At 41.5% G+C, this 25439-nt stretch overlaps 1 protein-coding gene across 1 annotated transcript; it reads left to right on the top strand.

The window, feature by feature from the left end:
- The first annotated feature begins 114 nt into the window (after positions 1-114).
- NOMO2 (NODAL modulator 2) lies at positions 115-24130 on the top strand. The gene is made up of 31 exons (XM_063171940.1): positions 115-266; positions 531-620; positions 1898-1943; positions 2379-2479; positions 2603-2709; positions 2900-2972; positions 3500-3652; positions 4333-4470; positions 4996-5085; positions 5692-5797; positions 6203-6353; positions 7478-7655; positions 7877-8018; positions 8852-8983; positions 9725-9861; positions 10134-10221; positions 10644-10707; positions 11488-11583; positions 13589-13798; positions 13934-14016; positions 14605-14764; positions 14887-15013; positions 15580-15693; positions 16339-16466; positions 17068-17209; positions 18024-18107; positions 19027-19137; positions 20487-20588; positions 20800-20919; positions 21485-21577; positions 22309-24130. The coding sequence occupies exons 1-31, from the start codon at positions 135-137 to the stop codon at positions 22438-22440; spliced, it is 3630 nt and encodes a 1209-aa protein (XP_063028010.1). The 5' UTR covers positions 115-134; the 3' UTR covers positions 22441-24130.
- Positions 24131-25439: the final 1309 nt, after the last annotated feature.

Genomic DNA, 25439 nt, shown 5'->3' with positions numbered 1-25439 from the left:
GGGCGGGTCCAGCGGGGCGTCCCCGGGCAGCGCCCGGAGCCCTCCGGACCGGCAGGAGGCGCTGTGGCGGCCCAGCCCGGCCCGGCCCGGCCCTTCCGGCAGCGCTGGCTGCGGGCGGTGGCGGCGCTGAGGGGATGCGGCCCCGGGCTGCGGCCGCGCTGCTCTGCGCGCTGTGCTGCGCCCTGGCGCGGGGCTCCGAGGACATCGTCGTGGGCTGCGGCGGCTTCGTCAAGTCCGACGTGGAGATCAACTACTCCCTGATCGAGGTGGGCGCCGCCGCCCCGCCGGTCCCGGCTGCCTGCCGGGCGTGCCGGACGCTGCCGCCCGGGCCGCGGTCACCGGTGGCGGTGGAGCTGCGGCTCTTCCTCACCGTGGCACTCTGCAGCCTGCGTGCCATAAACCGTGTCCTGCTGCCCCCTGGCACGGCTGCTGCTGCTGTGTTACAGCACTGGGTTAGAAAGTGCCTGGTTCCAGCACTCCTCGCCTTTTAAAAAATATATCTTTGTGTCTGTTTTGTTTGTTTCTTTTAGATTAAGTTATATACAAAACATGGTACTCTGAAATACCAGACAGACTGTGCTCCGAACAATGGGTATTTCATGATTCCCCTCTATGACAAGGTAAGACACAAATACCCCACAAATATTGCACTGTCCCCTCTGAGCTGGAGGCAGCAGCTGCCTCCACCTCGATCTGCCGGCAGATTCAATCTCAGAGCAACACCCACCCATGAAACATTTGAATCAGGACATCACTTAGTTTGGTTTGGATCAAAGTTTCAGCCGTTTCTTTTTGTAAAGCAACGACTTCGTTTCCCAGTGCTAATTATGAAGAGAAAAGGCTAACTGTGGCTGCAGTATTGGGTTTTTGCTGTTTATTGGGATGACTGCAACATTGGGAACCTGAATTCCTGCCAGCAGCTGTGTGCTGTAACTGTACAAATACTGCACAAAAAGTACAGGTTCCTGCAGAGTACAGATAAAACTTTCAGATTTTATACCTATAGAAATGGAAATAAATGTATATGAGAAGGTGTTTTGGTATGACTGAATTGAAAATAACCTGAATGGTTAATTACAGGTATTAAAAATGTTTAATGGAAATAATGATCCAGGAGACTCAGAATGTGTCAGTAATTTGATGTCTGCTTAGATTGGAAAGGTGTTTACATTCAAATTAAATAAAATACAAGCCAAGGTGTTTTTGCTCTTTTAAGGAGTTAACTTAGGCTTCAGAGATAGAAACACAAAACGGTTTGGGTTGGAAGGCACCTTTGAAGGTTATGTAGTCCAGCCAACAAATAATTACTTCCCTTCCCAATCTAAGAATGTAACATGCTTTCTGATCCTGGTGATTTCATTCTTGGGCCTTTGAGCCTTTCCAGGGATGAACTTCAGAATATGTGTGGCAGAACACATGTGGTGCTCTGTGATATGAATAGGATCCCTGTGTTGATCAATACCCTTTTGGATCAGAGCTTTTAAGAGGATTGGAATGTTGATATCCCATGTTTGGGCAGAATGGTCGAGGATGACCCAATGGAAATATCAAAGGCTGATTTAGAGCACATCTGTTGGGGCAGGTGGAGGTAGATTTGAACACTTTCTAGCCCTGAGCTGCTTGACTGTGAGCCAGGTTTGTGCTGGAAGCAGGATAAACACGGTGATACTTAATTTCTGCTCTTGGCTGGATGTGAGCCCAGCATCCCAGCCTGTCTGGGTAGATATGGCAGCTGCTTTGAACATAAGCAGGAGGAAAGGAGAATGGTGGATATTGGTGCACCCGAGTCTTGTGTTCCTCTCTGCAGCATGATGCTTGTGTTCTGATTTTCTTTCTCATTTGTTAGCTAAATTAAATTTAGATCAATAAAGACAGTTATTGCTTTTTATTTTTTCAGGGGGATTTCATTCTTAAAATTGAGCCTCCCCTAGGGTGGAGTTTTGGTAAGTGGTTGTATGTCTTCTTACAATAGGACTCTGTATCTGCAGTGTGGGACTTATCTCTAAAGTGCAGCTGGCAGGGAAAATGGAGCACTTTTCCAAACCTCTAAACCATACTTCATGGTTCAATAACTGGCATGTGCTTACTGTACCTGGGGAAGGTAAAGCTGGGTGGTAGACACTGACAAAGTAACCCTTGAACTGATTTGAAGGAATGTGGGCTTTTGACAGAAATGGGTGCAGTGGGAGGAGGGAAGGAGGATTTTCAGAGTCAGGATTTTGGGCTGCTTTACCTGTGCTGAAGAAAGGCTTCCAGAGCAACACTTGCCATGCTGGAATGAATAAACTTCTGTGGCAGTTGTGGAAAGCTGAAGCAGAGTTTCTTTGTGGTTGCTCTCTCACTAACTCTCATGCTGTTTCATCGTTCTTCTCTTCCAGAACCAACCAGTGTAGACATCCATGTGGATGGCATTAATGACATTTGCACAAAGGGAGGTGATATTAACTTTGTGTTCACAGGATTTTCTGTGAATGGAAAGGTGAGACTCCTTTATCTTCATTTATTCCACTTCATGCTAATTCAACCTTCATAAACACATTCAAATTCAGCTCTACATGTTATTTTCATTCATTTATACTTCTGTTTCTTTTTATTTTGACAGGTTCTCAGCAAAGGTCAGACATTAGGTCCTGCTGGAGTTCAGGTTGTACTGAGAAATGCTGGCAGTGACATAAACATACAAACAACTATTACACAACCTGGAGGAAAGTGAGTGTGGGTGGTGCATACTTAATTCATCTGTTCATTTGCACAGAATCCTTTCAATTCTGCCATACTGGCTGGGACTGTAAGAGTTCTGAAGTATTTTTTCTAACATGTGAATAGAGTCTGAATTGTTTTTCTGTGAACAGATGTTTGTGGCTGTTTCTGAAGAGATAATCCCTTTCTTGCCTTGCAGGTTTGCTTTCTTTAAAGTGCTTCCTGGCGAATACGAAATCTTTGCATCACATCCTACGTGGATGCTGAAAGAGGTGAGAACCTACACAAGTTCTGGTTTGCCTGCATAGAGAGGATGGATCTGCTAGACCTTGTCTGGATCAGTTAGAGTGAGGAGGGGGCTTTGTGGGTGGACAGGGTTACTGGAGTTTTTCTACATCTAATTCAGGTAGTCAAGAAACTGCCTCGTACAGACCCAGTTTGGAGATAGCGAAGCCAGCCAGGGAAGGACAAAATGAGCTTTTGCTTTTGCTTTCCATCTTCTATCCCATACATTTTGCCAGAATATTGTAGCTCAAATCCTTCCCTCCCACACTTCTTGCTTTTTGAGGAGCTCTGATATCCTGACCATTTCCTAAATCAGTGATGCAGGAAAAACAATGTTTTAGAAAGTATCTTTGCTTTAGTTTCTTGAGTGTCTTGAGTAGCCTGGAGACCCTCTTTGAGTTCTGCTGCTCTGGCTTCTGTTCCTGTTGTTGAATGTGCAGTCTGATTGTTTTTAGGTGGTGCAAATGAGACCTGATGCCTGCTTGTGATGAAAATGTTTGTTTCTGTATTTCAGGCCAGGACAGTGGTACGGGTGGCAAGTTCCAATGCCTACGCTGCCAGCCCCCTGATTGTTGCAGGCTACAACGTCTCTGGGTCTGTGAGGAGTGATGGAGAACCCATGAAAGGGGTCATGTTTCTCCTTTTCTCCTCTTCAGTCTCCAAAGAGGTAATGGTTGATCAGTACCTTTTCAACATGAGTATGGCTATAAATAAGAAGAACCAAATAGCTTTTAGATTCATATTGCCCTGATACTCATCTGTCCTTCACTGGCTTGTACAGTCTCTTAAACTGTATTTTTGTGTTTGGTTCTTTTGTGTGATTTCTTTTTTTTCCCTAACAAGGCCCTTGTAATCCAACATGACCTCCGTGGAATTATTTCATAATTCATTGTACAGTAGCTGTAATTTGTCTTCAGAATGACATCTTTATTACTCTTTGCCCTTTTGATGGGAAGACAAAGTTCCACAGCTTCTATTGCCACCTTACAAATGCATTAAGAAATGAGTGTGAAACGTTTGGCCATGTAGAGCTGAGCTCTGTTCTGCAATGTTAACCCTGTCCACAGCACTGAAGTCACTTAAGACACATAGTACAGTTTTGGGGATGTTGAATTTTCCAGTTGTCTGTCCTTGTTACCATAAAGTTGATTATTTGCTGTTTTTTCCTGTTTTACCTATACATTAATTTTAAGCCATGTCATCAAACTTTGCCTCTAAAATGTTTTTATACTTCCCATCAGTCTTTCACAGTTGAGTGTTTTGAACCCTCCTGTATCCCTCTTCCTCCCCAATTACTTTCTGTATTCTTCTTTGAGACAGAAAGTTGTATTACATGTATTACTACAGGATGTTGTGGGCTGCAGTATTTCTCCTGTGGATGGGTTCCAATCAAGAGATGAGTCTTTATCCTATTTGTGCAATGTTGTATCAAAAGAAGATGGATCTTTCAGCTTCCTTTCTCTGCCAAGTGGGAAATACACTGTGGTAAGTGACTAGAAATTCACTGCTTTTCTATTGAGTGGGTTGTTAACTTTAATTTTCTAAACCAGAATGTGCTATTGGTACCTCCTCCCCTTTAAGCTGTTTCCTTTTGTTCCCATTCTCTTTCTTACATCTGGATGTGGTGGGAGCATGTTCTCTGTGCACTGCCTGGAGTGATGCTCCTGCATTCTCAGTCTGTGCTCTACAAATGGGATTCAGGCTTCTCTCATTCCTTTAATCTTTCTAGCAATCATACAGTCTCCTGTCTGTAAGCTCTTGCACATCCAAGTATGCTGCATTCTGACTAGAGAGTTACTTTTCCTTCTTTTCTGATAATTTCATTGTTTCCATCAGTCTTGAAATATTGCCCATATTTGTGTCTCCATGCCTCTGAGTAATTTCCAGGAGGTCTACAGCTCATTTGACCCTTGGTAGAGGTGCCTGATGTCAGTAAGAACATGAAACATTGTAGAGGAAAACCATTCTGTCATCACAGCTTGGGAGTCAAAGCCTTGTGTCTTCTTTCAGATCCCATTCTACAGGGGAGAGAGAATCACCTTTGATGTTGCTCCATCCAGATTGGACTTCCTTGTAGAGCATGACAGTTTACAGATTGAGGTAAGGCCTCCAGAGGGAATAATCCTTTTGTGCCACTCATTCCTGTAAAAGCCTAACTGGTTTTAGCAGAAAGCAGCTGAATTGTGGAAAAACTTTGTAAGAAGTTGAAGGCACTTGTTTATGCACAGCGGGTAGAAGACAGTTTCTAGTACTGTGCTGTGTTTCTGTACTTTGGTCTCTTTTAGCAGGAAGAAACAACATAGGGCAGAGCTGTCTGCTGTGTTCACTCTCATGTCAGTGTTGCAAACAGGCAGTAATCTTCCAGGCTGCCTGTATTTCCTTGTTGAGATTGTCACATCTCTGGAGAAGGGCCTGTAGGTTTTCCTGGTTTCCAGAGTGCCTTGTGTAATGGCATTATGATCTGTGACTGTGGCCCTCTGGGCTGTACCAGTGCAGATAAATTGAGAATGTGTGTTTTGTACTTAGGGGAGCAGTTTGCCTGGAGATCACTTTGTACTTTCACAGTGATTATCCTGTTACATTTTTTTCCTAGAGCTGTAAATAAGTTTCCTTTATATGTGTGTGGGGAGAAAATGGTGTTGATTGCTGTAGGTGTATGTTTGCATTTCCTGAGTAAAGAATGATGTTGATTTTTTCCCATTTCAGCCTGTTTTCCATGTGATGGGTTTCTCTGTCACAGGCAGGGTGTTGAATGGTCCTGAAGGAGAAGGAGTTGCTGATGCCACTGTCACTCTGAACAATCAGATTAAAGGTATGCAGTGATCTTTGTTACTACAGGGAAGCCTTTATAAGACTCAAGTACAGGACTAGTGTATGATGTGGAATTAACCCTTCAAGACAATACACTGCTTTTGTTGCAATTTATTTGAAATATTGAAGTGCATTTCATGCAGTTGATAAATTTTGCATTTTCTGGTTTAGATGAGAGCATTAAATATTCATTTGTTTGGCAGTTGAAAATTTCTTAATTGCTTTCAACCATATGCCAGATTGTACTTTAAAATACAGAAATGAAGGTTCATCTAGTAAAAAAGCATAAAACTATTTTATGTGTAATATGAATTACAAATAGCCTAAAGCAGTGCATGTCCTCTGGATCTGTTGATACATAAGGTTAACATATGCTCTGGTTTTTAACTCTTGTTGTTTGTTACAGTGAAGACAAAAGCTGATGGCTCTTTCCGCCTTGAGAACATCACAACAGGTACATACACAATTCATGCCAGGAAAGAACACCTGTTTTTTGATACCATTACTGTGAAGATTGCACCAAATACACCTCAGCTGGCAAACATCATTGCAACAGGGTAAGGACTGGTGTCAGGATGAAAATGCAGTTTGATGTGTGGATGAGGCTGTGAAGATGGGTGATCATTTCCATGCCATGCCCAGAATTGTGTTGTCAGGAGCTAAATGTTGCTGAAGAAATTAAAGGTAAATAGGGCAGCATGAGTGCATGTTTTGTATGCAGTATTTTGCTCAATAATAGGTCAGGTTTAGAGCATCCTCTTAATAAGCTCTTCCTTGCAAGTGAAGACACTAAGGCATGGGTAAATTAGGAATTTTAGAATGTTATGTGAACCAAGAAAGCAACAGAGAAGATTTCTGCCACTTGACTCTTGCACAGGAGGAGGGTATCTGGAGTCACACAGCTGTCTGGTGCAGTGCTGTACCAAACCTCTGCGTTTTACTGCTCACTCTCAAGGTCATTGTTGCCTTACCTGAATTGTTTTTTTTCTTGTTTGATGCCTTGACTGTGTGTCTAAGGCTGTGCAGTGGTGAGAGATACAGCCTGAGCTGAGGAAGATGAAAGGGCTGTGGTTCTGTGTCCAGGACTTCAGAGGAGGAAATAGTGGCAGTGTTCTGGAGAAGTGAAAACTTGGAATTTACTGAGTCAAATAGCTGTCAGCTCATACAGACATAGTCAGCCAATTAGAAAAAACCCTGTGTGCTGCTCAATGATGGGGTACAATTTATTCAGTAACTAAATATGTTGTGCTGTTGAAGGCAATGAACAAAACTTACCAGCTTCTAATTTGTCATCTTGTCTTGTGCTTTCACAAGTGTAGGTGTACCAAGGTTGTGTTCCAGTGGATTACCTATCATATTTTAAGTTTTTGTCACAGAACATTTGAAACTATTTAAAACCTGAGGGGAGAAATCTGTTGCCTGCCTAACACAAAATCCTAAATCCATTGCCTGCTTAGCACGAAACAAAAAAAAAAGGAAAAAGGGCTTGGCTTGGGGGCAGGGAAGATTGAAGCAAGTTGCTTGCAAATCTCTCTTTCAGGAGAAATCCTTTCCAATTCAGGTGTTATTACCTCAACATAGTGAGGTTTACTTTTAAGGAAGTTCTAAAACAAGGGTTTTTTTTTTTATCATCTTTGTCAAATCAAGATACTTGTTCTGATGAGTGGCTTTTATATAACAGGTTCAGCGTGTGTGGCCGCATCTCAGTTACTCGATTCCCTGACACAGTCAAACAGATCAGTAAATACAAGGTGACCATGATACCTGAAGACAAAGACAAAGCATCACTGGTTACAACAGAAACTGACTCTCATGGAGCATTTTGTTTCAAGGCAAAATCCGGTGCATACAATGTTCAGGTGAGAATGAGCTTTCATTTCTTCATTGTAGGACTGTCATGGTGTTTTAGAAGATTTTGAAATTTTGGAAAGCATGTTGGAGAGGCTGGTTTTGCTTTGCCTGGGATTTACAGTAGATTTCCATTTTTTAATTTCTGATAAATGCATTGAAGACAGCAGAGTGGGTGTTTTTGGACTGGTGTCTGCAAGGTGGTGATGCCTTGATGTCATGTACTCCACAGGTAATTATTCCAGAGGCTGAGACCAGAGCAGGGTTGGCTTTGAAACCCAAAATGTTCCCTGTCACTGTTACTGACAGACCAGTGATGGATGTGACCTTCTCTCAGTTTCTGGCATCTGTCTCAGGGAAGATCTCTTGTTTAGGTAAGTCCATTGTGAAAGTGAAATGGCAATGGAATGGAGAACTTCAGCACTGCATGTGTGAGTGAGTGTTGTTGACATCAAGACCCTTACTATGGTTGGTCCCATCAGCAGATAAGTAAATGTAACTTGCAGCACATAGAAAAAGCAGCTCTCCTTGGGAGATGTTGTGGCCTAGTAAGTTTGGAGTAAGTTATGTACTTCCTTTTGAGACTTGCTAGGGATAAGCAAGTCTTCCTTCCTCAGAAGATGGGTGGGTTCTGGAAGGAAATGGTCCTGACTGGTGCTTGGGATACATCAATCAGGGAAATACTGGAGGGGAAAAAGAAGTTTACAAGAAAAAGAAAAAAGCAGTGCACGTAAAAACTGTAGGATAGATGCTGAAGCTGTTGGTAGAAGCTTTCAACCCTTGTTTCTTTCATAAGCTTTTTGTCTTATTTTAGTCTAAGGTTCCTCTCTCCTGCTATTTTCCTTGATTACCCACTGATTTTAGCAGATGATGATTGGAGCCTGATTTTTGTCATTTTTACCCTTCCTTTTTCCTCTCTGAATCCTCCTGCACTTTGTGTTCTGCGTCTCAGGTGTTTACTCAGCTCTTAAGTCTCTGCAGAGTGAGGTGAACCCAGGGATTTCATGTTGCTCTCAGGTTCATTTTTTCCATTAGATAAAAGAATATGATTAACAGTCTCAAAATCTACAGAATGCAAAAACCCATGATATGTGCCTAAGAAACAAGTTTTAACAGGAAGCATGCTGTGCTGGGAGGGGGCTGACATTTCCTTTAGGTGTGGCTGGCAGTGTTTGGGGTGCCCCTGACGGGCTGTGTTCCCTGGCAGACGCGTGCGGGGACCTGACGGTGACGCTGCAGGCCGTGAGCCGCCAGGGGGAGAAGCGCAGCCTGCAGCTGCAGGGCAGCAAGGACTCGGTGCCCTTCACCTTCGAGGGGGTGCTCCCGGGCAAGTACAAAGGTAGGAGCAGGGGAACTGCCTGGGGGCACCTTGGCAGCTCAATTTGTGACCTAATCTGAGCACTTCTGTTATCATGGACACCTTTTGCAGCATGCCTAACACAGTTGTGAGACTTGAGAGAATCTGGAAAAATACCTTACAACAGTGCATCAGGTTTTCTTAATGTTGGATGTTTAACACTGTGTGAGCCCAAAGGTTACTGCTCTCCTGAGTTTTAGGGTGTGCATGGCTGGTGTGAGGGAAGTGTCCCAAGCCTAAGAACAGGGACAGACTCTAGTTCTGATTCCAGAGTGCTGCTCCTGAGAACAATCTGTATTTTGGCCAGCCTGCCTTTGCTTGTGAAAATAAATTGTTTTCCAGGAAAAGGTGTAGAAGGAGTATATAGATTGCACTCTTTGTAAGGAGTGGGAACATCTTTCCACCAGATTAAATTTGAGTTGGGTTGTGATGTCCTCTAGGCTGCTTTGCCTGTCAGAATGGTAGTGCCCATTGAGGAGCCTTCCAGGGTGGCCAGGCTTCATTATTCCTTTTCATAGCACAGCTTTCCTGATAAATGTGTTGGGTTCCTGGTGATGCTGCAGTGCTGAGAGCCAGGTCTGTTACTACAGGCATTGTTGTGTATTTACCTTTGCAGATTATTGCCAGGGAAGCTAGAGAGACACAAATTTCTCATATCCCAAAACCTGCCCCTATTTACTCGGTTTTACATTTCTGAAATGCTTTGTGTGGTGTATATTCCAGTAAGCATTGCACATGAAGACTGGTGCTGGAAGAATAAATCTTTGGAACTGGAAGTGTTGGAGGAAGATGTGTCAGGAGTAGAATTCAGGCAGACTGGATATATGCTGAGGTGTTCTCTTTCTCATGCAATCACACTGGTATGTAGGAAACAAATGTTCTTGTATGTTTTTAATGACCTTCTGAAGGCAGGTTGGGTTATGTTTGGAATCAAGGCTTTCTCCTGTCTCTAGAGGGTCACAGAGCGTGGAACATTGATGTTTAGAGTGCTTCAAGATTTGGCTTTTAAGTAAAACAATCTTGAGATGTTAGGTGTTACAAAAGAGATGGCATTGATGTATCTTTAGGCAAATAGTGTTTTCATTTTGTTGTTTGGTAGTTGTTAATAGTGAATTGTGCTGTGGCTTCACAGGAATTTTATCAGGATGGAAATGGACCAGAGAATGTTGGTGTTTATAACCTGTCCAAAGGAGTTAATAGATTCTGTCTTTCAAAGCCAGGTAAAAGCTTAAAAATATTAGTTTTAAAATGAAAAATAACCAGTTAGCTAATACTACTGGGAACTAAACAAAAAATTTGTTGTGGTTTCTGAAAGGCACTGTTTTAATTACATCTGTATATAAATAATCTGTTCTAAGTTTTTAGAATTCTCCATTTCTTCTGCTGTTTAGTCCTTCACCAAATCTAGATTCCAGAAATAAAATGTTACTATTTTTTTTTCTTGGTGATGGAAGTATTTAATCTTTGATAAATGAAGGTCATGTTAAAATAATCTCATTCATTTAGGTTCTGTTTGTCAGACACATTATAAGGTATCTGTGTGAAAGGCAGCAGATACACAGTCAAATTTTGCAGTTGTTTCTATACCTCTGCTCTAAAAATTGACTTTTTCAGTGGTCATTGTTTGCCTTGCTGTTTGTAGGTGTGTATGAGGTGACCCCACGCTCCTGCCACCAGTTTGAGCACGAGTATTACACCTATGACACGTGAGTGTGACTGTTCCTCCCCTTCACCTACAGCATGATTCTCCATAAAGCTCCCTTCTCCTGTCTGCTTTCAGCAGGGCAGCATGTGTAGAGGGAAGCTCTGGCAAGGTGTCTCACACGTGTTCTCTTGCCCTTCCTATCTTAAAAGTAACAAAAATCAACTAATGAGAGAGTTTAAAGAGGCTTTAGTTATTTCAGGTGGGTGTTTTTGTCAGCCTTCTGTCTGTTTAGTGTTGGGTTTGCTTTGTAACACAGAAGAGTTACTTCAGTGAAAATTGTTGCTCACTTCTGAGAGCTAAAAGGCAAAAGATAGGACAGTAAGATTCTAAGAGGCCCTTGCACTCTTGCATGTCACTGGTGCCATGACCTTCTGTTGGTGAGATTCTGCTCACCCCATTTTTTGCAAGCTGAATAAATGTTCACCCTTATCACAAGTAAGCAGTGCTGATCTTCCTTGGTCAGGCAAATTTATTAGTTATTTATAGATTATGGTCTGGTAATGTGTTTGATGACAGTTTGACATATGAAATCAATCAAATCAGCTTTAGCTTGAGAGGAAGCAGAAGGCTCAAAGGAAGGGATTGCTTTGTGGCTCAAATTAGGAAATGCTCCCTTTCCAAGACATGACCATCCCAGCACTACAGCTTTGCTGTGTAATTTCTGTATCATCTTTTATAAAGCATTTCAGTCTCAGGGGTGAGAGCACAGACTCTGCTAAGTAAGATTTGTTTATTTGGGAAGGAGATTTTGAATTCATGTCTTTGTTCCTTCGATGTGCAGGTCCTCTCCCAGTATCCTGACGCTCACTGCAGTTCGCCACCATGTCCTTGGCACGATTGTAACTGATAAACTGATGGATGTGACTGTCACCATTAAGTAAGGACAAAGAAATCATGGGGCTATAAAAAGTGGAAGAAAAAGACATTTCTCTCATAAAACTTTACTCCAGTTTTAGTGCTGCAGTGGCTGCTTTCTAAGGGGATGGCATCCTAGCCTAGGCTGCAAGAGGTTTTTAATGCTAAGATGTGCTTTGAGTTCTTTGGAGAGAGATAAGTCCAGCCTCATTTTGAGCATTTTCTCATCATTTGAACATTGCTCCTCCCTACATTTGTGTCTTGGTTAAAAGGAATGATTTTTTGAGTTTTTATATACTTTAATGAACTGATGTTTCAGAATTCAGGGAGTATTGTTTTAGCTTAGGTCTGAGCTCTTTAAGACACTGGCATATATTTGTTCCCTTTTTTCTTTACTCAGAATGAGAGTCTGCTGCTTTAGAGCATTGTAACTGGTGTGAGGAGGGTTATAAAAGGAAAAACATGCAGAGTGATTGCACACTAATGCACCAATTTATGTTTAGCTGAACAGACAGCTCACTAGGGAGCACTGATTTGTGAACAGCTTTAATTGTATGAGGTGCCAGATCTGCCTGAAAGTGTCTGGTAATGATGAGTGTTTTTATTGATACTCTGCTGGTGTCTACTTGTTCTAGGCTATGGATTCTCAAGCTTTTTTGAGTGCAGAAAACATCTTTTCAGAGAACATTACTTGCAGAGCCTCGAGTTCTCCAACATTAATGACCCCATCGCTGCAACTGCTGGGCAACTCCAGCAGCTGCAAAGGAGACAGTGAGACAGCAGAGAGCCATTAGGATTCTAAAAACAACTCAGTGAGGAGGTGAATATTGTACCAACCTTCTCAGCTTGTTGGCTTTTTGGAGACTATTGGCCAGTGCTTTGAAGGCAGCTTAGTTGCCACAGATGTCTCTGATCAATCCTGCCTCAAGCTTTTCAGCTGAATTCCAGTTTGTGAAGTGCCATCAACATAAAGGGAACAGCTCTGGGTTTGAAAGCAAGCCATGTTTTTACAAGTCTGTGTACCAGATCCATGGCTGTGACCCTTTAACTTTGAGTTAACAAAGAAACCCCAACCAACCTCAACCAAAAGCAAAGCTGATTCTCCTCAGTTCTTGATAATGGCTTGGTATGTTTTAAAAATAAGACTATAGTAATGTATTATGTGTATCTTGAGATTGTGTGTGCCTGTACAAATTTTTAATAGGCTTTCATACAAAAAAAATTTACATCTTTCTGTATTGTGTCTGGACTGCAGAGAAAGTTATTATTGCTCTATCACACTAAGTTTCATCAAGGCTTTATATTCTATGTCTCTTAAAAAGAAACACTGGAATATGGGTGAAGGCTGAAGCAGGAGACAGAACTATCCTGGTAATCTAAAGTGGCTGTAGGAAAAGTGATTGTGGTCATTTAGGTTCAGTCCTCACTGAGAATTCAGACTGTTGAAGAGTGTTGATAAGATACAAAGAATGATTGGAGTCTAGAAGAAAGTGCTAGAAAAGATAGGATGCAAGATCAGAGAGAGTGAAATAAAATGCATTATTCTGAGCTGATTCTGAGAGCTTAGTTGAATTTATCTAGTAATCTGTTCAGTGGACAGTGACAAAATAGCTGGGTAGTTCAAATGAATAGGGCAGATAGGTGATTTTCCTGGGAATTTCTGGCTCTTGGAAGTATTTATGTGTGATAGAAGTTATTGTCTCCTTGTATTCTCTGCTCGTGAGAGGTAGGTTCTGAGACAGAAGTTCCTAGTTCTGGAAAAAAACCAGACTTAGTAGTATTTTTATTTATTTTGTACTTTCTGTATTAAGCTTGTTCTCAGATTTGACATTCCAGCCTTTCTCTTTTAGTGTAAGTCTTGGTTAAAGGCACTGTTGCAAACTGATCCTTTTGCCTAAAAATTTACCATAGGTTAAATAAACACCCTGGGACTTGTCTGTAGTGGTGTAAAGGCAGCAATTAACAGATACAACAAGCTCTTTTCTCATATAGGGCAGGAGATGATTTTGTTTTCTCCATATTTTCAGGTCCTCCATTGACAGCGAGCCTGCCTTGGTGCTGGGGCCCCTGAGGTCTGTCCAGGAGCTGCGCCGGGAGCAGCAGCTGGCGGAAATCGAGAGCCGCCGGCAGGAGAGGGAAAAGAAGGGGCAGGAGGAGGAGGGAACAAAGCCACCAGTGCAAGAGATGGTGGAGGAGCTCCAAGGACCCTTCTTATATGAATTTTCGTATTGGGCAAGGTAATACCAAGCTCCAGTAATGGACAAGGTGTGTTCTTAGTACTGTTGTGTGGTGTTTCTGTCAAACAGGACAGTGACACAATGAGTGCTGCTAATTCAATTTTCCTCTGATTATATCTTATTTGTGTTTTACAGGTCTGGAGAGAAAATTACTGTAACACCATCATCAAAAGAGCTGCTCTTCTACCCACCTTATGTGGAAGCAGTTGTTAGTGGAGGTAAATAATTTATTGTTTGAAAAGATTGGATTTTTATGATTGAAATGTATGTAGATAAACATATGAATAACTCGAAAAGTAATGTTAGGGAAGTTTCAGTTGCAGCTGTTTCTTTGAGCCAGTTTAATTCTGGAATTTGGAAGTTATTTAATAGAGGATGCAAGTCCAGTTTTTATCAGCAGAATATTCTTCCAAGTGCTGAAAAACCACCTAGCACTAGAGGAAGGCCAGGATTCTGGGTATTACACCAGATTCTCAGAATTGTTCATAGTACTGCCACTTAGAAAAAGAGTTGTGCAAAAACAAGCTTCCTATTTTGAATTTGTTAGCAAATTCAAGTTTCTCTTAAAGTTTTTTTTTTTTTCCCTCACTAGATTACAGTAAAAAAAATATTCACAAAAAAAGATAAACTTCAAAATTGTCAGGGTTATCATCAGTTATTGATGCTGCTTGTTAGGTCAGTGTCCATCATGTCCTCAGGTTCTTAAGTGAACATATTTTGTTTGAAATCACAAGGAAATGTTAAGTGTCTCTTTTCATGTGACTCGACCTTTTTTTTTGTCTTAAATCCCCTTCACAATGACCAAGAGAGTTGTCCTGGGAAGCTGATAGAGATTCATGGAAAAGCAGGCCTATTTCTGGAAGGGCAAATTCATCCTGAATTGGAAGGTGTTGAGATTGTCATTAGTGAGAAGGGAGCAACTTCTGCACTTATCACAGTTTTCACTGATGACAAAGGCACTTACAGGTAATGTGCAGATTGGTTTTGAACCTTGGATTCTTTAGTTAAAATGCAGTGTTACTTGACAATGTGTATGTGATATCCAAGTGTTCTTTCTGAAACAAGTTCTGTTCTCCTTTTATTTGAAGTGTTGGGCCTCTCCACAGTGACCTGGAATACACAATCACTGCTCAGAAGGAAGGTTTTGTTTTGACTGCAGTAGAGGGAACAGTTGGAGACTTCAAAGCTTTTGCTCTTGCTGGGGTGACATTTGAGGTAATGTTCTGAACATTTTGGGTTCTAAATGAATAGTGTGTGCGGTTGGAGCTGGACAGGCAAAAAGTTAATCCATGTCTTCCAAATATAAATAGGTGTGGGATTTTGGGATAATTTATTATTATTTGGATAATAATTTTTGTCATGAGGAGACAAATCTCAGTGGATGAGCTCAGTTGTAGACCATGAGTTGCCATGCAGAAGATACTTTACAAGGTTTATAGATTCCAAATTTGCTTTTATAGAGTTGTACCACCCTGTTTTAATGAGTTTTATCCCTCAAGGTGTAGTCTAGTCCAGCTAGGGCTTGGCTCCAGTGTTTGGGGTGCTTTGTGGTGGCCTCCCTGTGTGTTGTGTGGAGTGGTAGAGAATGGCTGCACATGGTGTGCCATGGGCTGTGAGTGCCCAGGGCTTGGGAGCAGGGGGTTCTGCAGCCCTGTGGTCTGGCAGGAGGGGCAGCACAGATGTGGTGAGTTCTGCTCACAGCTGAGTGCTCAGAGCCAGCCCACTCTGTGTGCACTCTGCAAGGGGCTTTACACTTAAAATTACTGGTTTTTCAAAAACAGATCAAATCAGAGGATGACCAGGCTCTTGCTGGAGTTCTCTTGTCCCTCAGTGGAGGGGTGTTTCGCTCCAACCTCCTCACACAGGACGATGGCATGCTGACATTTTCCAATCTGGTGAGTTGAAATGATTCTTCTGCCCATGGTTGTGTGTGGGGCTGTGTCACTCTGCCCTCCCAAACAGGGCTCTCCTGAGTGCCAGGTGTCCTTTGAAACTCTAACCACCATGAGAGATGCAGATCCCTGAGAATAAACAGCGCTTAAAATCTTAGCAAGTGAAAGATGTGAAATCTAACATGGCAGGAGGTTTCTCCCCAACAGGTTGTAGATGATGTTGATTGATCTCAGTTACTAATTTGCAGTCTGTAAACATGAAACAAGCCAATTTGTGGAGAATCATTGGAGAGTCTTTAGGGGGAAGGAAATCTAATTACATTATTGATCTATATGTGCATAGACATGCTTGAATAGTTTCTTTGCAGACATCCTTCTTTTGTGGTCACTTTCCTGTCCTTGAGGTCTTGTGGTAACGTTTTAGGGCTGTAGTTTCTCTCTTTACACTTTGTCACCAGGTGGAATTCCATCAGTTTATTGTCCAATGTGCTCCCTGTTTTTGCCTGCTCACATTTTGTGACAGGTTTAACCTGTGGTTGGAGCAGAGCACTTCATCTCTCCAGAGAGCTCTTGCAAAGCATATTTGTTTGGAGTTGGTGAGTTTTTGCATCACTGTGAGTAAACAGATTGCTTTGTGCCTCTTTGCAGAGCCCAGGGCAATATTACTTTAAACCCATGATGAAAGAATTTCGGTTTGAACCATCATCACAAATGATTGAAGTGCAGGAAGGACAAAATCTCAAAATCCAGATAACTGGTTACAGAACAGCTTACAGGTCAGTGGAGCTGGAATCCATGGAAAATCCTATGGGCTGTATCAGGATGTGTTATGCCACATGTGTTTCCTCCCAGCACACCTCTGTTCTTGCAGGTTTGGAGGAGACTTTCCAAGTCTCAATTTATCTTAAGTATGCTGTGTATAAGTACTTTTTTGGCCTTTTTTCATGGTTGTGGATATATAGCTAAGCTCAGATGGCAAAGCTATAGGAGGAACTATGGCTATGAAAGCATTGTCTCAGTGGCACTGGGAGTGGTTTGTGCTGCCTCCAGTGGGAGAAGAGAGGACTATTCTGGATATGGTAGACCAATTCAGATATCTGAATCAGGATCCTTGCTTTCCTTACCCTCAGGGGTAAGAAACAACTGCTGTTGATGGAGTCCAGGAAACTTGGATTCTTAAAGTTGTGTTCTGAACTGCAGCAGATTCTGATGATTTAAACTGTTTTACACATACATTATAAATACCCCTTTTCTTCTTCATCCTGTGGTAAATACATTAAGTACTTTTACCATCAATTATAACACTAAAATGTCTTTAAAATATTTATTTAAACCACATCTGCATATCTGTAGCAACTGTTCTCTTTATACCTCCAGCTGTTATGGCACAGTTTCCTCTTTAAATGGAGAGCCTGAGCAGGGAGTGTCAGTGGAAGCTGTGGGACAGGAGGACTGCAGCATCTATGGAGAGGACACAATAACTGATGAGGAGGGAAAATTCAGGCTCCGTGGCCTTCGGGTAAGGAGGAGGAGGAGGAGGGTCTGTCATTTCTTTGTCACTGTGACCATGGAGCAGTGAAAGGGGTTCTGTTCAGTAGCCACTGGGTTCTGTTTTCCCATCATGTTTGCTAACTCAGACTGCCCTGAGTGTCTCTGTGTGAAGAAACACCGTCAAGTAGTGAACATTGAGCCTGAGAAAAGGAGAAGAGAAAAGCTTGTGGTGTAAGTCTGTGAACTTGCTGGCAGCATACTGTGCTGGGCTCCACAAACACTGAGCAGTTGGTGTGACAGGACACAATCCCCTGGTCAGTGCTTGGGTGACCAGCAGGGAATTTTCATAGGCAAAAGAATCTGGGGAGGTGTTTAGTTTCTCCTGTGAAGATACCAACAGCCTGTTTTTAGCAGGACTTTGGGTGTGTGTGTGATGTTGGTTGCACAGCATGTATGTGAAGTAAGCTGTTCTTCAGGGAATGGGGAAGCTGAATTTATGGCACTATTATGGAAAGAACCAACAATTTCCTAAAGTAAAAGGCAATGTTTGATCAGATTTTAATCCTGTGTTTTCCTTCATCACAGCAGATGATTTAACACTGATGCAACAAAGTAATGAAAGTTCTGTAGAGCATTTTCTTATTTTCTGACAGTAAACACTCCTAATAGTGTTATTGAGCTGAATTTTCTATTTGAGATAAGGAAAACTTTAACTGCATAGAGTAAAATCTGTTTGGGTGGTGTATTTTAAATGGAGTGTCAGAAAATCCTCTTTACTGCTCTCTAAAATTAAAGTATGTATTATTCAGTGTGGGGATTTATCATCTGAATTTTGCTTTCAGCCTGGCTGTGTGTATCATGTCCAACTCAAAGCTGAAGGCAATGATCACATTGAAAGAGCTTTACCACAGCATCGAGCAATTGAGGTAATTTTTTCTCTTTTTTTGTAGCATCACTTAAATATGAAATGGGTCTGTCTAAGGCATTCTGTCTGTTCTGTCAGCAGCAGTGTAGTGAAGGCATTCTGTTTAGACAAGTGCTTTTCAGCAAGTTAGCTGCCTAAAAACAGACCCCATATTGTGTGTCAGCACCATAGCTCAAAACTGAAGTGAAATAAAGCCCAAACAGTAAACAAGTCAAAAGGATTCTTTCAGTCATGAAAACTGTGCATCCAGAAACAAGAGAATAAATGTATGGAATTCCTTTCAACATTTCTTTTTGATGTGGAACAAAGCAGTGGTAGCTTGAGGATGTCATAAATTGTCATATTGTCCTACAGTTGTATTTAGTTATGGACAGAGAAATATTGTTATGTTTTATTTGGTCCAAATCATGCAGTCGTGATGTAGGTGAAATTATAATTTGGACTAGCACTTTTATCTTTATAAAATGTAGTAGTAACTTTGCAGTGAAAACTGGTGGAATCTTGTTAAATACTCCACATGAATCAACTGTATAAACATCTCTGTGCATTTCTCAGCACAGGTGCAAAATACTGAGACCAATGTCCTGAGATCAGGCAGTCCTGTGGATGTACCTCAGCCTTTTCCAGAATAGTTTGTGCTTTTGAGACTTCCATTTTTAGTTTAGCTTAATGTCATGAGCCTCATGCTGCTAATGCCCAAGTCTGCAATTGCAGGCTGTGCACTCTGGAGAGCAGGGACTTGCAGTGAAAAAGCTTTGAGCTTCCATGTGGTTAGTATAGAACAAAATCCACTTTTTATTTAAAATGATCAGCAATGTTTGTGCTGTGTTAAGAGTTGTGTTGCTGTCCTTTGTTAACTGTCCTTCTTTTGGTGAAAACCAAAGTTTTTGGTGAAAACCTGAGTGTGTTTTCTGTTGCAGGTTGGGAACAGTGACATTGATGACGTTAATATTATTGCGTTCCGGCAAATTAATCAGTTTGATTTAAGTGGAAATGTAATTACAGCCTCTGAATATCTCTCCACTTTATGTGTAAGTTCAAGCCTTTCATCTTTGTCAAGTGTATTTGTTACTGCTTTCACAATGATTTTTGTTTTGCAGGGTCATTGGAAATGGTTCAGTAGCCAGAGCACACATTTAATTCAAATTAGAACTAATAGTTTAATGAAGGTGAATTTGAATTCCACATTGAATGAAGATTGCAGTGTTTCTGATGTTTTGCTTTAATGTTTCCATTTTTCATGGGAATATATTTAAGAAATACCTTCTCTGGTTGGCCTGTACATTTTGGGATATATTTCCCTGATTAGGGATGCTCTGTCTGTAGGGGCATCAAAACAGCAAGGGTTAAATGAGTCCCTTGTATCAGAGAACTGCATTAATTCCTGAAATACCTGAAATTTTTGACCTGTATGTCAAAACCTGAAGATACCATGTGAATTCAGTGATACCACAAGACATGTGAATTTAAAAGTACATTATAATAGACAGTATGAGACAGATAGGAAAACTGAAATTTTCAAAATTCAGACACTGTGCTGTGGTCTGAAAAAGCTTGCTAATACCTCTGATCCTTTTGGCTTAGGGCACAAATGCTGGAAGTGTCTGCAAGAGGTGTTAGTGGGGTAGGAGTTACAGTATCATTTCTCAGGTTTAAAAGCTCCATAAAATGTTACCTACTAATATAAATGCAGTGCTCGGATTTCTTTCACGCTAGTTTGTTATGCATCTCACCTGCCAAGATCTCATTGCTAAGCTGTTGGGTTTTTTGGGAGACATCCAAAGGATCCAACACTCAGAGCAGGTGTGAAGGGAAAATGTGTCACCTTACTGAAAGCCCCTGAGCTTGTGTCCCATCTTCCTGGGGAAATTTAAAACCTTGCAATTCAGCCTAAGCAAGAGGAATTGATGTTAAAGTTTGATTATATGGAAGTTATCCAAGCCTGTGCCTTCTTCATATTAGGTGGGGTTATGTGTTGCATGTACTGCATGTGTGCTGTCGAAGGGTGCATGTCATCACCCTGGCCTCCAGTGCAGGCATTCTTGTCTCTGAAAGTTGTGCTAACACTGGGTCCAGACACAAGTGAGTGAGAGCAGTTTTGTGCTCCACAGCACAGACTGCTTCTCATACACTGGCTGTGTGAAAATGTCAGACAGCAGCTGTTCCGAAATTATTTCAAGTTCTATAAAAAGACTCTTTTGTGACTTTTCACATCCCAGATTAGAACATTTCCAGGTGTTCTTACTTGACAACTTTCTGTTTATAAAAACACATGATGAATTTGGAAATGCTTTTATCCCTGAAAGTGTGGGATGTCTGAAATATCTATTATGGTGCAGGCTTGGAAATGCTTTGTTTGTGCTTCTTCCTTCACTTACAGGTGAAGCTCTACAAAAGTGAAAATCTTGACAACCCAATTCATACAGTCAACTTAGGCCTATCCCTGTTTTTTCATTTCCCACCACTACTCCGAGATGGAGAGGTAAGAATGTTGCTGGAAAATTAGCTGAGATCACTTTATTCTTTTCCCTAAGGACACTGAAGTGTAATTTGTGTCTGCAGAGCTGTATTCATGCTGCACTAATCAGTGTCTTGGAAGATTTGAAGCCTGTTTAACTGTCCTTTGTCTTTAAATGTGATTTTATCTTGGACTGCTCCTGATGCTGTAGCCTGAGTGTATTTTTTACCCACAGAATTATGTGGTGCTCCTGGATTCTACATTGTCTAAATCACAGTATGACTACACTCTGCCTCAGGTTTCTTTCACTGCCATTGGATATCATAAACACATTACACTGGTCTTCAGTCCCACTGTAAGTACTAAATATTTTCATGTTCCAATGTTCACCTTGGGAGCAGTATTTGGTGTTATAACCTGCATGTATTTTGTGCTCTTGGCCAAGCTTAGTGTTAGTGTAACTATAAAGAGGTTTATGAGTGGCACTAATTTAGATTTGCTGTGTGTTCAGTTGCCAGTGGAATGGGAGAGGGATGTGAAACAGCAGCAGGAAATGAAGGGTGCAGATGTGCCTGAAAGGTTCTGTGCTGGCATGGCTGCTGTAGTGGGGTCACCGAGGTGTGGGCAGCATGGGACAGGTAAACCAAAGCACACCAGGCTGACTGTCAGTGGAGACTGACCATCAGTGAACTGGCTTTACAAAGCAGACACCTCAGAAGGGGTAATACATGAGTGACTGATCCAGCGGTGGCTTTGAAGTGGGAAGTAAAGCAAATCCTAGAACAGCGCTTGGAAGGAGGTGAGATAAGAAGGACTGGATGTGCTTCATGATCCTATTGCTGATGTTTCTTAGAGCTGAGAGATTTCACAGTCAACTTAAAAAAAAAAAAAATAAAATCCATGATCTGCACTGTTTGCAGAGAAAGCTGCCTGAACAAGACATTGCCCAAGGGTCTTACATCGCGTTACCGCTGACGCTGCTGCTGCTGCTGGCTGGGTACAACCACGATAAGGTGGGTCAGGCTGCTCCTGCTCCTGCCCAAATGTTACTGTCCTGTCCATGGATACATGTGCTCAGTGAGGTTTGTTATCCAGACAGAGGTGCAGTCACAGCCCTCTTATGGGATATAAGAAAAGCTGCAATGTAGATTTGGTCCATATTTTTGGACAATTACCTTCCTTTAAAAAAGCTTAGTGTGAAGGTGAGTTCCTGTGTTATGGCTGAATTTTGGTTTCCCATTTGATCACTTTGAGAAAAAAACAATGCAGCATCATTAAAATTCAGAGAACCAGACTCAGTGATAATAGGAATGAAAATAATTGTTTTATTGGCTTCAGGCACAATCAGACTGGAAGAGGTCTTGCAAGTCTTCAGGTCTGGTCTCTTTAGCTTTATACTCTCCCTGGTTCAAGAGTTCTCAAGAGGAATACAAATACCTGCTATACAACCCCTTTGTTATCAAGCTATCGTTATCTAGTCTTTTCTGATATGACTGGATTTCTGTTTTACCAAAAAGAGAAATAAAATTTGTCTGTGCACTTTGATTTCCTCTCACTAAGAACCTAAAATGATTGTTTATCTGAAATTCCCAGAAGTTTGGTTTGATTCCTCCCCAGATTTGCTGCCATAGATGTGCCATTGATGCAATAGAGTCTGGTTGGGGCTACAAGTCTAGAGAGCCACACCATTCAGCCCTTACGTACCATTGTAACCACGACTTGCTTGCCTTTTTGTGTTCCCCAGCTGATTCCCTTGCTGCTGCAGCTGACAGCCAGGCTGCAGGGGGTGCGTGCCCTGGGCCAGGCAGGCTCTGACACCGGCGGCTCCGAGGACGCAAAGCGACAAACCAAGAAACAGAAAACGCGACGGACGTGAGCTGCAAGGAGGGACTGGCTGAATGGTGCTCTGCCAGACTGGAGCCTGAGGAGGCAAAGCCACTAAAACACATCTTTGTTGAATTTGCAGACTTGACGTTTTCTGGTTTTGCTACATGAGCACCATTTGTCACGTTAGCTCCATTTTGGCTGTAAATTTTCTATGGAGTCTATAGATGTCCGTGTTGTAAAGTGATTAAATGAATGCCTCTGCTGTCACTGTGAGTGCATCTCTCATACTTGAAGACAATTAATGTTGTTTTTTTTCTTTTCATTGGAACAGGTCATGCTGTCCTTATTAATGATTTATAAAAACAGTGGTAATAGATAATACTTGATTTCAATTTCAATTTCTAGGTTTTGGAATGATTTTTCCTTACCTTTTGAAATACTCACTTTACAGAAGCAGCACACAGGGATTCTGCTAAATCAGTGTTGCTTGAAACAGAATTTTAGGGGACATAGGTGGGCTGGTGACTTACGTCATTGTCACTTCCAGTTCAGCAGCTTGATTGAAGAGTCTGTCTGATTTCAGTTCTTGTCCAGTGATTATGTTATCTTTGATTAAGTTTTTGCCCAATGAAGACAAATTCTCCATGTCAGGTAAGGTTAGTTGTTAATATCAGGTAAGTTCTGATGTTCCTACTGCAAAAGCAGTGTTTCAGTTTTAGTTTCCTGTCCAGTGTGATCTCTTTACTCCTCCAGTGTTCCTGAGGTGGCTCCAGCTGGCTGCACTACTCTTGCCAAAGCTGCACTACCCTTCCCAAAGCTGTACTGTGTTCTCTGTGTTGCCATTCACCCTTGGTGGTCACATCTCCTGCTCAGGCCATGCTCAGCCTTTTCCCAATTAATGATTGATATTTTTTTAACCTTTTTTTACCTTTTGGGTTTTTTAACTGTAAGGAATGTGACTTTCTTTGAAATCTCCAATGTGTACAGTCCCAATAATGTAGTCTGTAATAAATAACCTGTTTCTTACAGGTTCTCTTTTGATTCCTGCTTGAAGACATACACAGTTTAAATGTTAATGGGGCTTTTTATTGACAAATACTATAAAGGTTAACAGAGCATTTGAAGATGCACATAAATGCCTACAAATAGTGCAAAGGCATTGGTACTGCCAGTAAGTGGCAATGTTTCTCTTTTGCAGTACTTGAAATAAAAGTCCCCTTACATTTAAATGTTTAAGCTTACAAACCCTACCTTTCTTAGAAATTTGGATGCTGAAGGTTTTACCCTGATTTTTTTTGCACTTTGTGAGAGTTTGGGGCTAAATAATTAAAACTTCATTTGGTGATGATTCTGTCTCTCAGAGGGAAATTTGTCAGGACCATAACAAGAATGTAGAAGGTTGAAAAAGCATTATGTATAGAGCTTGAGAGGAAGCTCTAATAAATTGTCATGCTCTCCTTAAAGACTTTGAATTTCATATTGCTGTGATGAAATATATGGGGAAAAGACAAGGTGTTCTAAGACTTATGATAAATTGTACGTTTTCAGTACATTTCTATTTTGAGCTGGTGAATGTTAAGAAAGTTATTGCTACTTTGGGGAATGTATGAGGAAGAAATGCACATATCCATGTGCCTCAAAGGAGTTCCAGATATTCTGATCTCTGAACTGTGAGACTGACTGATGATTGAACTTAAACATTGGAACTGCTGTTAATAAAAAGAAAATAAGAAAAGTGACAGTTCTTGCTAATTTAATGTGTGATTCTAAATGTAGAATTTGCCCAGTGTCTCTTCTCAAAATTGTCTGTTCTTTGCCTTCTGCATCACACTTGTGGCTGACTATGAGTCCCATGTTTTGGGGTTTAATCTGCTGTTGAAATGTTAATTCCTACAAAAACTGTATCTTGAATTTCCTCATTTGGCAGAGAAGTTGTGCTCTGAGAAAACAGGGAAAACTAAAATATGAGATAATTTTCTAAAACAAAACTAAATGCCAAGGAATCAGTATCTTCAATTATTTGTAGAAACCAATAATCAGATGCACAGGCCCAAGCAGAAAGATGAGTGTGGTCTCTGCAATGCCCAGAGGCAGGAGCATGAAGCAGGACAGACAGACAGGGCTGTGTCCGTGGGCAGTGCCAGACACTGGGGGTGCAGGGGCTGTACCCGGCCCCTCTGCAGTGCCCCCAGCCCCTCACCAAGCCCTGGGAGAGCTCTGGAGCACAGACAGGGTCTGCTGTGGGCAGCAGCACTCAGAGCAGCAATGGGGCATTGGGGTCAGCACTGCCTGCTGTCCTCTGCTGCCTGCAGTGCCCAGGTTTGACTCACTCTGCACATCAAGGTTCCAGTTTGTGCTCTTAAGACTCCACTACTTGGCTGGACTGGCCCTGTCCAAATTACTGAAAACATCAGTTAAAGCTGCTTGTTGCATCATTGATTAATTTATGTGAATGCAAAGAATAAATGCAGGCTGGGACTAACATGGTATGTTGACTTACTGGAAATCTTTCAAGACTTAGTGTTTATTATTCTTTTTTGCAGGAACAGTAGTGAAAAAATGATTAATTTATTTGCTTGGTGAGCTAAATATGGGCAAATGGCTGAATTCTGTGGGAAATGAGAGAAAGGCCCTCTGGATAGAGATTGCATATTACTTGTTTTTTCTGTCAAAAGTAACAATGAATATTACATGTATTTGACTGATTCATCAGTGATGCATAAAAATCTATTGTTTAAGATTGAAATGGATCATTAATATTGAATTTTTATAGAATTTCTTTATAGATGGTTCAGCCTAATTTCTATATTTCTTTATTAGATGTCTGTCACACTCCAAGAACAAGTGTTTTTGATTAGCATGAGCATTGCCAGTGTTAAAGATACAGCAATTAAAAAAAAAAACAACAATGTGCTTTAAAGGCAAGAAAACAAATACTTAAAAGAGAGCTCAGTGCTTCTCTTCCCACTTTAAAGGCAAGAAAACAAATACTTAAAATAGAGCTCAGTGCTTCTCTTTCCACTGAGGGCAGAATTTCAGGAGGAAATC

The sequence above is a fragment of the Melospiza melodia genome, chromosome 18 (assembly GCF_035770615.1).
Source record: "Melospiza melodia melodia isolate bMelMel2 chromosome 18, bMelMel2.pri, whole genome shotgun sequence".
In the NCBI taxonomy this organism is placed as follows: Eukaryota; Metazoa; Chordata; class Aves; order Passeriformes; family Passerellidae; genus Melospiza; species Melospiza melodia.
The sequence above is the reverse complement of the archived record's forward strand: the minus strand, read 5'-3'. Positions and strand labels throughout refer to the sequence as shown.

Bases quoted from the DNA above. Each gene is read 5' to 3' on its own strand.
- NOMO2 (XM_063171940.1), top strand. From the start codon at position 135: ATGCGGCCCCGGGCTGCGGCCGCGCTGCTCTGCGCGCTGTGCTGCGCC. The intron at 14,017-14,604 runs GTAAATAATTTA...ACAATGACCAAG, and splicing joins GGAAGCAGTTGTTAGTGGAG to AGAGTTGTCCTGGGAAGCTG. The intron at 20,920-21,484 runs GTAAGTACTAAA...CACTGTTTGCAG, and splicing joins CACTGGTCTTCAGTCCCACT to AGAAAGCTGCCTGAACAAGA.